The sequence below is a fragment of the Atractosteus spatula genome, chromosome 8 (assembly GCF_055471065.1).
Source record: "Atractosteus spatula isolate fAtrSpa1 chromosome 8, fAtrSpa1.hap1, whole genome shotgun sequence".
NCBI classification, from domain to species: Eukaryota; Metazoa; Chordata; class Actinopteri; order Semionotiformes; family Lepisosteidae; genus Atractosteus; species Atractosteus spatula.
Genome location: NC_142713.1, coordinates 9312930 through 9328325, shown reverse-complemented (window position 1 = coordinate 9328325; position 15396 = coordinate 9312930). Strand labels below are relative to the sequence as shown.

At 39.4% G+C, this 15396-nt stretch overlaps 1 protein-coding gene across 1 annotated transcript in view; it reads left to right on the top strand.

Annotated features, from left to right (window-relative positions):
* Positions 1–8703, top strand: part of LOC148829168 (voltage-dependent calcium channel subunit alpha-2/delta-4-like) — a 205026-nt gene extending 196323 nt beyond the window's left edge. Inside the window, exons 39-41 of the mRNA XM_088923114.1 lie at positions 5083–5195; positions 6137–6219; positions 6857–8703. Of these exons, the coding sequence (XP_088779240.1) occupies positions 5083–5195; positions 6137–6219; positions 6857–6949 (289 nt within the window). The 3' untranslated portion in view covers positions 6950–8703. The remainder of the gene's footprint in view (positions 1–5082; positions 5196–6136; positions 6220–6856) is intronic.
* The last annotated feature ends 6693 nt before the right edge of the window (positions 8704–15396 follow it).

Here is a 15396-nt window from a genome sequence, read left to right as displayed (position 1 = left end):
AAAAAAGTTTTATTGTTGACAAGCTACTCTCCTGCAGAAGTAGCTCCTACCATACTTCTCAGTTCATTCCTGTTGTGTTAGGAGGCTTGTTGTCCCATAAAGACTACTTTTAGATTTAACCATTTTACCAGAAAAAAAAGGACCTCAGGTTCTACAGACCTCTTGACCATTAGCTGTATACATAAGGAAGTAAACTGACAGCACTAAAAATACTTTTAGCAAAAATCTCCAATGAGCAGGGAATCTGAAAAGAATGGGCATACATATAGGAGCTAACCTCTTTATCCAATACATGGGCATGGGGGAGCCAAAACCTATCCCAGAAAGCAATGGGCACAAAGCAAGATACACCCTGGATGGGATGCCAGTTTGCAAAACCCAGTCATGTTAAAAATAAAGTTCTTCAGAGGTATGGTAAAATTCCAATCACGAGGAAGGCCGAGGATCAGTGCTGTCACAGCCCCTCTGATTTATTAGGAATGAACCAGGGAGGGAGCTGCAAGAGTGAAGTTGAGCTGGAGGGGAGGGGAACTAGAAAAGAAGCAGCAAGGGAGTATTTATATGTAGGGAAGTGGAAGTGCAACATTAGAATTAGACCTCCTTGCAAATTTCTGTTAATTAGGAAATTGGATGAATAGGTAAGGAACTGCAGCCTCTTTAAATGTGTGTTGCTGTCTGACTCAATTGCACATGAACAAGGGATAGACATGCATTCTCCCTTCATCAATATGTGATGTACCTCTGTTATTCTTTGACGCAAGCGTAGGTTGTGCAGCAGTCATTTACCTTGGCTGCATATCTTCTCCTGTATCAGCTATTGTAGAAGCATAGATAGAAATGTTTATTTGAGAGCTAGTATCTGGTACACAGTGTGTGCTGTAAATTTGTGATAAATCAAGGACTCTAGGAAGACCTGTCAGTATTTTCCATGCATAGTACCTTCGCCAACAGATTTTCGTCTCCCACACAGGCAGCTGGCTCCTGTCGGCAAAGGGATACATTCACAGATGGGGCCCAGAGCCACAGGGCACAGAGCAGAAAAACATACATTTTCAGTGCATAGACATATTATCGAAAATAATAAGTGCAGTGTGTGTGGTTGCTTTCTGAAATGCTGCAAAGCCCTTCTGGTTTCTCATATTAGTTTAGAAAAACCTAACATAGACAAGTCTTATAATGAACTGTGTGTTATGAAGATGCACACATTTTGAAACAAATCTGAGATGTCATTAAGGAACTCCAGTTTATAATGTAGGCACTTGGCATTTTGAGATTAACAACAGATTACTTTTCCTTCCTATACTTAACTTTGTACTGTTTCTTTAAGTACAATGACCTTTAATTAACTCCAGTATGTTAAAAAAATGTGGTTGTTTATCATACAAACTCCCCAGAGCTCCCAGTTTAAGAGGTTTGTGCTATGAAGGCTTTAAGAAATCTCAAGCAATTCATATTTTACCCTGTGTGTGCTTGTAGATGTGTGACTCACCTAAAGCCAGGCGGTATCTGTAAACAATAAAGAAGAGTCAACACTGTTGAGCACATCTGTGTCAAAACGCAGACATTCAGCTGATGGCAGCCAGGATCCAAGCATGAACAGGCTATCTACTCATAATCTCCTTATCTGTCCCTCATTTAATTGATTCACAGTTGTCCTAAAAAATGCCGTAGCTGGAATGCCCATGCTTTGAAATATGCTGAACAACAACAAAATGAAAAAAAAAGATTAAGGGACCTGCTACTGCCTGATCTCAGACCATTACCTTCTCTCAGCCAGGACAAACAAGACTTTACCTCAGAAGGATATTCCTCCTTCTCCTGCATATCTAAGCACAATACTCAAAGCCTTAATTGTCTCATTTTCAGTCTGGGAGTTATCTCCTCAATGTAGAAATTGTTTCTCATTGTAGATGTTTCATAGGCAGGAGGTTCTTTTTGAGGACTGCAACTTGGTAGAAAAGAGGCTTCCAACCTGCTTATTTAAATAGTAAAGTTTACCTAGTTCAAATGTTCCAGTGTAAAAAAAAATATTATATAAATTGCAAGTGGAGATTTAGATAGAGATGGCTATACAAGTATGAACTGGAATTTCACCAGGACACAAAGCTTATGTTTTCTAAACATGATATCATGGAATCTTACTTTAATTTATTATTCCAAAGAAAGTGTCTCCTAACTTCATAATTCATCACAGTGTCCTCTTCCACTTCACTGGACAATTTGAAAATTGTGGAATTCCTAATCCAGAACATGAGAACATCCTACCGATCCAGATGCAACACTTAGTAACTATATTCTCCACAGAGGCCTCACTATCCAGTATAAGCCAGTCCTAGGTTTGCTGAGTTTGTGAGTTGTGATAAAACCAGTCTTCAGGGTAGTAAACTTGCTGGATTAGGGGAATCGTGCTTCAGGTGGTGGTGTAGAATCAGTGCACACCTGGAAGGTATGATGGTGTCTTTAAGATCATCAAGATCTCTTCTTTGCAAATATACAGAATAATAACACACACAAAAAGGCCTATTTACTTTTAGGTATTCCAGGCAGAGTGAAATAGGGTGAGAAGCTCACTGATGGATCCACAGTGACATATCTCCATGTAATAAATTACTATGCCTGCTGTGTGCTAAATCTTGGAAGACAGGATTCATCTTCAATACAGATGAAAGAGTGAGCACCTATCCTGTTAATCAGGGGTATTTGAACAGTCAATTGATGTTTTCTTGTTACTCCTTATCTTGGTGAATTGACAAGGGTGAATTTAGGAGATATTTGGTAAAGATAAAATTGGGATAATACCAAGGGATGCTCACCTAGCTTGCGTGTTATCTGTTCACTCAGGATAAACGTATAAGTACATCTTGTTCTTTCTTAATACTGCCATTATTTCTCTGGAAAATAGTATTCGTTTGCCTGTTCAAGCAAGGGAGGGGTATGCTGGTGGGACTGAGATCAGTCAGGGACAGAGCAGTTGTATATTTAATAGACAGAGAAGAGTCAGGTTTACTTTGGCAACACATCACAGGGCCTCCATACCTCCAGTTTCTAGTTTTGGGAAAGCCCAATGACATTCCCTTCTTCTGCTGGAACTTTCCTATTCTTAGATCAGGGGCAAGGAAAGCCAGAATGGATAGATTGCTGACCCTTCACTCACAAGAACAAAGCACAAAGACTTTAGACATTTTAGATCAATCAAGGCTACACTTTTATATTATTATTATTATTATGAACTAAAACCAGTACCATAATCACTGATTAAAAAGTACAAATTTGTATAGGCACACACAATCAGACATACACACGCATCTGCCCTCGCAGCACTAGATGAACATACCTGTTCTTAAGAAGGCAGAGAAGAAAAAAGCACAAGGCACCTGTAGAGTAGGAGTTATTAAAATATTGTGGGGATTTAAGAGGTGAAATGTATTTCATTTTATCCTTTCCGTCTTAGGTGTGGTTTTAAAGTAACTACTGAAAAATTTACTGCATGAAAATCTTTTGTGAAATACTCCTCTTCCAGATCCACTAAAAGATGCTATTTCTATAAGGCAGCACTTTGAACTTACAAGATTAAACACTTTAGCTTGACTATAAAACAAATACATGAGAGATTGAATAAACAGATCCTTCCAGACTGCCACGTTTCCCTATTACGCCACTTTTTGAATAGTATGTTCTTGTCTTAGACAATTATTATTGAAAATATATTTTTAAGGTCAGGGTTTTCTGCTGAAACACAGAAATACATATAAAAAGCACTGAAAATGTAGAGACTTGATGACTGAGGATTAACTGTTGGAATCACAGCTTCTATTGAAACTGTTGTTCTTCTTTGCAATACTCGCTTTGGACTGAGACAACAGAATGGCTAAATTAAACAGTTTGCTTAAAGATGACAAGTTTAGTTATTTTGAGATTTTTCATGGTTTTCATGGTTTGTGAAACTTAACAAGTTCATATTTTGTGTTTGTACCTTTTTTAAAACACTGACATCCCGGTCTGGTTACTTATGGAATAACACTCTTGCTTTCTTCTAGTTACTGCCTCCCTGTTATGATCACACCCCAACACGTTTGGCCCTGTACCTGCTGTGGCTCCCTACCAAGATGGAGGCTGTCTCATTATCTCCCATTTCTTTAAATATTAAACTTGAATTTTCAGTTTTCACAGGAACATCTCATTGCTGAAGTCACTGGTCAGCGATGAAGCTGGGCCGCCTCCTCATCTGAAATCCAAGGAAAAAAAGGGTTCATACCTCATGAGACACAATTGCAGACACTGTCTTTCTGATGCACAGATCCAGCTGGAGATTTTATTGAGGGTCTATGAAATCCTTTCTCTCTTCGCTAGTGCTGAAGCTGCCTGCACCTCCCTGGCGACGCTCAGCTTCAGCTGTTTTTGTAAAAGACTGCAGATGCCGACAAAGAAAAGAAGTGGGTGGACATCCCGCAGGTGGCACAGTGCCAGAACCAGGACAGTATCAGAGAGCTGGAAAAGGAACTATCTCTGCTTACATCCCATGTGGCCTAACTGGAAAATCAATACCCCTCCATGTGTAATGTGTTGGCGTGGCAGATGGAGTGGATGGTGATGCTCTTGTTAACTTAACAATCTCCAGCAAAATGGCTGCTAATTCTAGTTCCAGTATTATTTGGAGTGTGTTGATTTTATAGCACTCCAAAGGCTTTGGTTACTCGTCTTTACCTAAGTTTAAAGATTATTATTGATTTTCACTCTCTTACCGTCACTCGCCAGGTGACAGATCTTTGAACACTCATTACAAGGAGTCTGGTTTTATCTCTCTACAACTTTCTTCATATAAAACCAGTCCCCTCCCAGTTGTCTTTAAGTGAGGAAAAGAATGAGACAAACCTCAAGACAGTCCTCCTTGGGATGCAATCTGTAACTTCTTCTTCTTCTTTAGAAAACAGAACACACCTGCTAATCCATTTTAAACCAGCACACAGGATATACACACACCATTCCTGCAGGACTACCTGAAGATCTCTCCTGATCCTCTTCCTTGTCCAGTGTATTTTCTGTGTGCTTCTCAGTTAATGAATGACCTCTCTTTGCTTGCAGGATGTTTGTGGTGCAAGAGATTTCCAACAGCAACTTGCTGATGTTGATCTCGCAAGCAGACTGTGACTGCAGCAACTATCCTCCTCTGACTCTGGAGCCAAAGGAAGTTAAATATATCCTTTCACACTTGCAGCAAAAGCAACTTACAGAGCACACACTGCTCATTTAAACAATGGTTAAATCACATAAAGAAACAAATTGCTTTAATCCACTTCCCTCTGCAGATTACATTGTAATGCTGTCCACTTAAAATTATGTTCTACTGAAAATCTTGAAAATGTAAGAATACAATTGCACTGATTCCCACAGTGTCTCAGCAGATGTGTCTCTTCATTTGTATGTGATGTAATGTGCAATGTATGTGTGTGCATGTCTGTGTTTGTGTGTCCTGTGATGGATAAGCATCCTGTCCAGGGTATACTCCACCTTGCACACATTGCTTGATAGACTTAGGCACAACCACAAAACCCTACACAAACTAAAGTGGATAAAGCAGTTAGAAAATGGATGGATGGACTATCACCTGAACTCCACTAAGCCGTCTGTGCTATCTTCATATGTTTATTTTTTGCTACAACATGTCTACCAAGTACATGTGGCTCAACAATTTACGAAGATCTTGCAGATGTGTTATATATTAAAGGGTATTTTCTTCAACAAAATTGAACAAAATGCATTTCTTCAAGATGGCCCAGATACAAAATCCATATTAAATCCAACATCTAAATACCCTGTGTCCTTAAATCTAAAACACAAAGCAGTTCATTTCTTGAAAGGTTTGGTACTGACAGTGAGACTGTGACATTCCTCACACGCACATATCTCTCAATCATCCACATAAGTTTGGCAGACAACAGGCTGCTGTTATTAGCCTAGTGGCAGTCAGGGGTATTTGCTATAAGTCTGAAAATGAACATAAGATGAATTTGTCAAAAATATGCTAAGCTCCCTTCATATGCTCAGGCTAATGGAGAGCTTTCTTGATAAAGGTAGCAGGGGGGTGTCTGTGGGTGCCAATGTGAGGCCACTGTTTTGTACCTTAATCCAAGAGCACATAACGCCTCGGTCAAGTGTGACAGGATGCGCTCACAGAAGATCCGGAGACGTCCAGATTCCTGTCACGCTTTCCACCCAGAGGTAAGACTCCCTCGACTTGCATGTTGGCAGCACACAGAATCACGAAGGATTCCAATCAGAAACAAAACATTCTTTCTACACTATAGTAATTGAGCCTCCTGAGAACATAAGAACAGTTACAAATGAGAGTACATAAAAATGATTTATTGTGTGCTATCTCAAAGTTTGTTAGCATAACCTTGTCATTTCATGTGATTGTCCTTGTTGTGAGAAGTTTTTAACAGATGCAAAAATAAGAAATATCTAACATTCAGTTATTCATTTTTTTGTCCGTAAAGAGCAGCATTGAATAAGTAATCATTTTAACTGTTGCTGAATACACTAATTACGAATAACCACCAGATATACTAAATAAGTCTTCTGTGTTGTTGAATAACTGGGTTATTAATGAAATGCCATAAAGCAGGTCCTTATTAACTTAAGCTTTTATCCATCGAAACCTACATTCGCAGCTATTTTACTAATATAATTTAATTTAAATGATACAATTTTTTATAATTTAAAGGTATAACAGCAGTGTCTTACCAAGGATGTACTGTAAATTTACAACCTAGAGTCCAGAAGTCTACCCACTGCTCCAGACTGCTGCCAAGTGTTTGCCTGCTGATCTTAAACTGCTTTTTTTCTTTTATGGCAGGAAAATGCCGAAGACTGTGGTGGTGCCTCAGCAATATCCTTGTCTTTAGCTCTTTTTATATCTTCACTGGCTACAGCTGCAACTGTGCAATGAGGCTGGAGTCCAACTCCTGTTGCTTCTCTGAAGAGTGCAGAAGGATGTTCCATGTTGTCTGAATGAAGCGTGCATGCAATGTGTTTTTTTTTTACCTGATTTTTTGAAAAGCAAATGGATTAAGCCAATGAAAGAACGCAAAACAGGCAGGGCTGCTAAGGAACAAGAGCTGAATGGATGAAGTAAAGGCAGCATGCTTGGAAATTTCAAATGAAAAGTGATTTTTCCGGAACCATTTAACTAAAGGGCTCCTGGCAACTCTAAGTCTTCCAAGTGAGATGTACTTTATGAAGAAAAGGAGACATCCGTGTCAAACAGTTTCAAAAACTCTGATGAATAATACGTCCACCTCCTTTGCCAAGAGGTCCTGAAATAGACTTGTATTAGATATATATGCCTTGAATGCTTTTCAATAGCTCATTGATAACTGTTTGCAGTGAAATGTGACTTCAGTATGAGCCATTTCAAGGATGGAATTAAACAAATGAGACACTGGGGTGAAGAAAATGTGATGCATGAGGAGAAAAGACTGCTTTCAATCAGGAGTGGGATTCTGTCTTAGCCTACTGAAATGCCATCTTGTAAATGGCAAGCAAGCATGAGGATATCTTGAATAATTACCTTCATGATTAAGTGTGTGAAATAAATCATAAAGAACTAACCCTGGGAAAATGGGGTTTAACCTTTAGGTCTTGTTAAATATTCTGACTGTTAACCATAATTTCGAAAGGAGATTTAAACTGCTTGAGATATGTCAGAGGAAAGGTTATGATGGAATGGTTAAAAACAAAAATGAGCAATGAGTGTACAAGACAGCTTAAAACACTGTTGGTATGAAGTGGTAAAAGACACTTGGCAATATTAGGAATTGAATCTCGACTGCGGGTTTATGGTCCAGTATGTATTTATGGATTTACTACTCTTCACTAACTTTAAGCAGCCTTAGACTGGAGACTGACAGATCTGCAATAGATTATGATTCAGATTGACATTGGGCTGGGTTCCAATCGTGTCAGTTTGAGACTGAACCAGGTGGTCTGGAGGAAGGAATTGAAATGAAATCCAGCTGGGGACTTGACAAAAGGTACTCAGTGGAGATTTAAACTAGCCATCTTTTCCTTCTAAATCCATTTGATGACGAAAGAGGGGCATGGCAGTGCTATATATTTATCTTTTGTTCAATTGTTGTCAGCCAGACAATGAAGGGCTGGGAAGTGTGACCGTTTTCATTAACTGGATAAACAATAAAGGCAATCCAACATTTGAGAGCTGAGTTTTGTGCAGAAACTTAGAAAATTGCCAATGTATTAGCAATGTATTAGCCAATTTAATGTTTTTTTTATCTTCATGAGGCTGTCACCAAGAAAAATGATTTCCTTTATTGAGAAACTAACAGTATGTTGTAGCTAAGAAAGGACCGTATCGTTTGAAAGTCCCGTAGGCCATTGGTATTTGTCTCAGTTGCCATTATTTACAGGGTAACGTCAAGCGCCACATCCTGAAAATGTACAAGCCCGCCATTCCTTAAACCTTCTGGACCCTGGCTGTTGTACTGCATGCTCAGTTGTACTACAAAATCTTCCTTCTCAAACACAGCCGCATCAGACCTGCTGTTCTCATCAAACTGCATAACCACACTCCTCTGGTTACTAACCAATAAGCCATATTTTTTAAAAAGAATGATGTCATGTACAAATAAATTGAAGCCAAAGGTGCTTGAGGAAATGTTTCAATTAAAAATGAAAGAAAAAAAATGATTGTCTTGTTCTGATTTTTTATGTCATTTGTTTCCAATGACTGTGAAGTGAGTACTATCTTTATCTGATGCTGGACTACACAGAACCCAACACTATTTTTTTTTTCTTATGGGAAGTGTTTGAGACATAAACATTTCTGGATCTAGTGCCATTTACTGTTGTAATGACAGAACGTTACATTAAAGAAAGACAGTGACATTTGTGCTCTTGCTCAACCTTTACCTCTCTGTGAACGTTCAGTAACGCTCTTCTGATAATGAGGTTGTTTGCTTAGAAGCACCAAACCTGAGGTAACTTTACATTGCAAACTTATTTTGGGAATAAATTACCTTTCTAAACTGTGTAAAAGGCAACATCTAACAACCTGTGCAAAACCTTATCCTTTGTATAGCTTGTTATCCATCCTAACTTGCTGGAAAGAGTAACACTGCAGTTTTATACAGAGATAAAAGTGCAAGTACAGCAACATTTATAAGGACTCATCAAATAATACTATATGCCAGGCACTGAATATGAAGATTGTCTGCTCAGTCTGCACAGATTATTTCACAGCGATTGAGGATTCACTTTGATTGAAAGCTTAATGAAGAATAGGGAAGAAGCAAAAGAAAGAAAATTCTAACAAGTGAATACCATTCAACCCCTCTAGCTCATCTGGTCTCTAATATGTGGCTTTTTCCAGACATTTCTGGAAAGATGGCAGAGTATCAGGAATATGTATTTACCTATTGTCCTATACTCCCACAACCCTTTGTGTAAAATAATATTCTCAGTTTTAAATGATCTTTCCCTTAGTTTCCATTTGTGTTCTCCCATTTGTTTCATTGTTAACCCTAAAAAAAGTCAGTTGGGATGATTTTGTCAATACCTTTGAGGAACTGGAAGACGTTCCTGTAAATTAGGTTTCTTAATAGCCTTTTTGTGTTCAAGAAGATGATTTTTCTGGCAGTTTTAAACTAAGACATCTTTTAAACCCAGGCCTGTATGACAGCAGTCAAATTGGATCTGCCTATGGTGTCCTCAGTTGTAATCTTTCCTGATGTAATTTCCTCAGTTTAAAACTATAAATACTGTCAGTAAACCTTTTCTCCTTTACATCTGTCTATTGCATCCTTCGCTCAGAATGAGGGTCCCAGCCTCCTCATCCTACAGACTTTAGGTTGGTCCTGAGTCAAGAGGGATAAGCCAAATTTCCTGTGACTAAATACGCAGCCATTTTTCAATATGTTTTATTATTGGGTGTTATTCAATTTGAATAAACTTTTTTCTGTGGAATTTTATCAAAATCCTTTTAAAAATTTTAAATATTCTATTCCGTAAGCTTTGTTTATGTCAATTACTTGCTCACAAAACCAGTTTTGGTTAGGTTTCTAAATCCACGTTGGCCCTCCTACTAAAATCATTTCATCATACAGATGACTTTTCAATATAATTCTAATTATTGTCTTACATCTAATGGAAGTAAGGCTCATCGTTCTGTAATTAGGGTGGTGTGCTCCTCGTTTTTGGATTGGTGCTACATATGCAGGTTTCCAGTCACTTATCCCAGGTTTAAGAAGTATCACTGACAGAGAGGGGCACATGCGACCATAATATTACGAACTCCTTCAAAGTTTCAATACAGCAAATGCTGTAGTGAATTCCAATGAGAAATTAAACTAAACTGTACTAGTGAAGGTGACTGTACACTTCTGGTTCATATAAATGCAATTACAGACCACCCAGTGATATGTCTTGGGGGCAGATTTTGGGGGGAAATATCTGCTAGAGATACTGTACTTTTGACATTTTAAGGCATTTGTGAAGTAGAAGGATATTTTGAAAGGCATACTCTGGGCTGAAATTAATGATTAAAACACACCATGACTGTGTCAGCAGTGAGGAAGTGAGAAATACATTCTGTTCATACCACAATAAATGCCCTCTACCCAACAACCCTGCTGCTCATTTGATACAATTCAGTTTTGAAGTTGTGGAAGATTACTGGCTCAGCTCTCTTTTTTCAGGATTTATTTTTAAGAAGAAGCAAAGAATTTACTTGACAAAATGGTTGTACACCTCTGTTAGGCAATCTATGTGGTGGGCAGCAGAGTGGAGCTGTAGCCACATCTGAGAATTATCAGAAGTAATTTGAATGCTCTAGAAATGCAGCAGGCTTCGAAGAAAAGGAGGTCGGTATTTAAAAGAAAGCTTTTCCCGAAATCTGGCACAGGAAAGCACTTTTCAGAATGGTAATGCAGGGCATCACTCAGGTATAAACATTATCCTCTCTTCTTAAACTGAAATGATGGGGGGGGGGGCTTTCTTTGCCTGCTGAAGAATAACTAGACAAGGAGGTTCAGCAAAAAGAAAGATGCTTTTAAAGAAGTATTGTTAACATTGACTTTCTTTCTTATTGTCATCTTCATTTTAGATTTGGTATCACCGATTTTTTTTTCTTTTTAGCTACCCTTAATTTGTACATGCTTCTTGTTAAAAAGCCAGAGCTGTCTATTTTCCTGCTGTGAGTCCCACAGCTCCTACAGGTAGAGATAGCATCAGCTGGAGGAGCGGTTCAGCTCTTACTGACAATACTGCAAGTACACTGTCATGCAAGAAGACAAGGTGGCAATAGACAACTCGAGGCCCATCTCCCCTTCCAATTGCAACATGAGCTCATTATTGCATTCATTATTTGTGGAATTCCCTGTGTCGTGTTTCTAGAAATGTAATTTTTTTAAGCGTATTTCATATTTTTGCAATAACAGTAACATATAATAAATGTTTCAGTTTAAATCTGTGTATGACCCTGGTCCCGGGGAGACCCTCCCTGTACAACAGGATATACAGGTGACCACTAAATCATCAATTTCTAAAGATATGGAACAATTGTGCCTGATTAAGCAATTATATGCTAATTTAAATTATTTGGAGATCACTGGAGACCAAAAGCTAGAAACCCATCAGCCCTCAAGGACTGGACTTTTTATTATCTAAAAGACTAACTGATCAATAAAATACAGACGTTAGAATTAACTGGTACAAAGTCCTGGGGTGGCTTTAGTTATCAGTGTTCAACTGCATTTAATTACATGGAAATCGTACCGAGTCGGAGTGGAGGTACTAATGTTTTTATCTGATAATAATGCTTTTTTAATATGCCCACCTCCTTCCAAATTTAAAATCACTCTTCTGTCGATTAATTCAACTGTCCTGCTCGGAGCCCTGTTCCTGTTTGGGTAATTTAAGGGCCACTTACCTCTAAAGACAGACGGGTGAGGTTAACCCTCTTCAGGACGGTGGGACAAGGGGTTGGAGACCAGGCTACAGAGGTGAAGCTCAGGCACAGAACAGCAGCAAGAGAGAAAACGTTTTTCTCTGACCTTCTCCCGCTAGCTAGGTTACCTTTATAGCAAGGTACAAGGTATAAGTCTAGCAAAACTGCAATGCAATGGTGACTTCCTAATTTTATTGCACATTCTCATCCTCTGATTGAAAACACGTTGGAGGGCTTGCTGTCCCCCCCTTCTCCCACTATCAGACACTCATCATTTGTAACCGTCAGCAGTCTATGTATTATTTAGGAACAAGTAAAGGTTTATTCCATGCTGAAAAGAGAAGAACGTTTCTTCGGTTGTGAAGAAGGCTCCACAGCTGAAACATTATGTTTATTTTCTTCTTTTCAGCATAGAATCAACCTTTACTTGTTCCTTTGCAGCCTACACATGCTGACATAGCCACCTACTTGAACTATATAATATTTATATCAAAAGCACAAAGACATGTCTTTTATTAACAGTAGTACAAACAAAGAAGTTTAAGTGAAAGCACTTCTATAAGGTCATCAATGCTTCTAGTAAACAGTTAGGTTGCACAGAGGATAGAGGCCTTTAGCAATGCTATGGTAATAACCATGTTAAATATAAAAGATAAAATCCAATGCTTCACCTCCGAATTGTGAACTTGCTAGAGTCAACTGATATCTTTCGCACTGCAAATCTTGGAGGACCTTCAGAGAGCACCCATCCAGGTTGGTAGGTGCACGTGATCTTACCAAATATCCAAAACATTGCTATTCTGTTGCTTAATATGGTGATGATCCAACAGAATCCATCACAATAAAACAATCACAATGCTAGTAATACGATGAATTTTAATCAAAATGTTATGATTATGTTTTCATGAAACCAAGGCCACTCTCTCACCGTTGTCTTTGAATTTCCAACCCTATTTTTCGACTAGGCGGAGAGGAATGATTCGAAAATCATTTACCCTTTTATCTAGATCTCTTCATCATTCCTCCTCCTCCTCCCTGGGCCACTTGCCCCCTTCTCTTACTAAACCAGTGCTTACACCCGAAGAAGGCTCCACAGCCAAAACGTTGTGTTTCCTTTCTTCTCTTTTCACCATGGAATAAACTTATTACTTGTTCCTTTGCAGCCACTAATCATGACTATACTCATGACAGGACACCAAACCAATGCCAGGCACACATACAAGCATTCACTCACTTGCAAACAGATAGTCTTCTAGAGACTAATATTAGATTAAAGGTTGGACAGCATGTCCCCACAAGGAAATTACAAGGTGAATATGCAAACTCCCGACAGGATGAACCCCAGTCCAGAACTGATACCAGAACCTTTGAGCTGTGAGGCAAAACTAACCTGTCTAATCTAGGATCATCCATCAAGCTACTTAGTCCAAAACAGGTCGGCGGTGAGCCAGAAGCTAACCCAGCACACAATGGGCACAAGGCAGCATACACACTGGACAGAACACCAGTCAGGCAGGGCACACACATAAGGGGAGGATAATTTAGAGGTTTTCAGGTAACCTAGGCATCACATTGTTGGACTGTGAAAGGAAACAACAGTATCCAAACAAAAATGTCCACCTAGTCCTCATATTTATTTAGCAAATACAAGTTCCTAAGCCTATAGCTTCTGGTTGGGCTGTGTTCAGGGTGTGTAGTCCTCCTCTGAGTCTGGGGGTTGGGCAGTCCTCTAGGGTGTGGTGTGTAGTTTGCTCCATTTCACAGGAGCAAAGAAGGTTTACCCTGATGCCCCATCTATAGAGCTTGGCAAAGTATGAGCCATGGCCAGTCACAAAGCAGTTCTAATTGGACCACTCTTTCCATAGAAGGTGAAAGCCAGGAGGTTGTGGGGTTGGGCAGGCGATTAAGTGCTTGATTGTTATGTCCAGTGATTCCCATTCTTGAGCTCAGGTGGAGTCTGCATTGAAGTCTTACTGAGGAGGGTTTTTCCAGACTGACTTTCTTGATGGCAGAGGCTTTGTTAGATTAAATATGCCCTGATGCAGTGGCAGATGAACGGCCTTTTGGATATTTTGAGCATTTTGTGGGCGATTGCGAGTCGTCGGATGTGTGTTTGCTAGGACTGGGAGCCAGGGGAGTGAGGTTAAGTGAAGGGTTCCAGTGATGATGTGCAAGGTGACATCCAGCTGGGTGTCTACTCTGTGAGTGTCTGGTGATCTTGACCGGAAGGGGGACACAGTATTACACTGCTGAGAAAGATGGGCTGAGGTCCAGGGGTGGTAGTGTTGTAACAGCAAGTTTGGAGATCAGACTGTTCCCTGATTTGACCTTGGCTGCTGTTGTCTCCCAGGTTAGCATCCTTTCTAGGGTCATTCCAAGGTGTTTTGTAGTAGGATGGTGCTGCAGCTTCTGATTGTCCATCTGAATGTTGAGCTTCGATTACAGACTGTGCTGCCCACACAGGGGGCAGCACAGTCTGGAACTGAACCCAGGATCCTGGAGCTATGAGGCAGCAGTACCAAGGGCCACCCATTCTAGGTTCAATGATTCTTAAAACAGGCCAAAACAAAAATTTGATGGTTTGGATTATGTTGTCTGGCAAGGAATAAGAATGATAGTGACCGCAGTGATACTGAGGGAATATTGAAGATACTGTTTTGAAATGAAATTGAAGAACAGCTGCTGTTAATCAGCATTTTGGGAAAAAATGGTTCATCTAATAAAAGAGAAAAGGGATTTTGCCCATGTGATCTGTTTAGGATTTTTTTAATCAAATGTTCCCTGATTTGTTGTAGTTTTAATAATCATTTTCATTACATTGAAAATTATAAATAACATGACAACTTATACTGTACATTGGAAAGATGAATACATTATCCCACTGCAATCAGCACTCTCTTACATTCTTAGTACAGCTTTGCAAGCCAAGAACACTAGGACCGGATTTTGCATATTCGCCTGATTTGCAACCTTACATGAGAGCTAAAAAGAGAGAGAATGAATTTCAAGGGCAGCTGTAAATAGTGCCCTTTTGTGCGCCTCGAGATTTCACCCATTGTCACAGAAAAAGGTCATTTTGTTTTATTTGGCTGTTCTGATTTGAAAGCCAAATAGACAAATAACTGTCCTTATCAATGAGTAGGGAAATAATAAAATAAGTCTGTCTTTAGTGTCACAGTGGAAATTCTGGGAGTAATGTAAGCTTTGAGTCAGAACAGAGGCAGCAACTAAATAGGAAGGCCAGCTCTGAGTCTTCACTGTTCAAGCCTTACTCAAAGAGGACCACTCCAATTTGGAGGAAGAACATGGGTCAAAACCAACTAGGATAAGGCCACTCTATCCTGTGTTATTCTGAGAGACCCAGCTCTTACTCTGAAAAAAAGAACTTGGGTAGAAGACATTGTACTTCTCCCAAGAATGAGCAAATCCTAAGC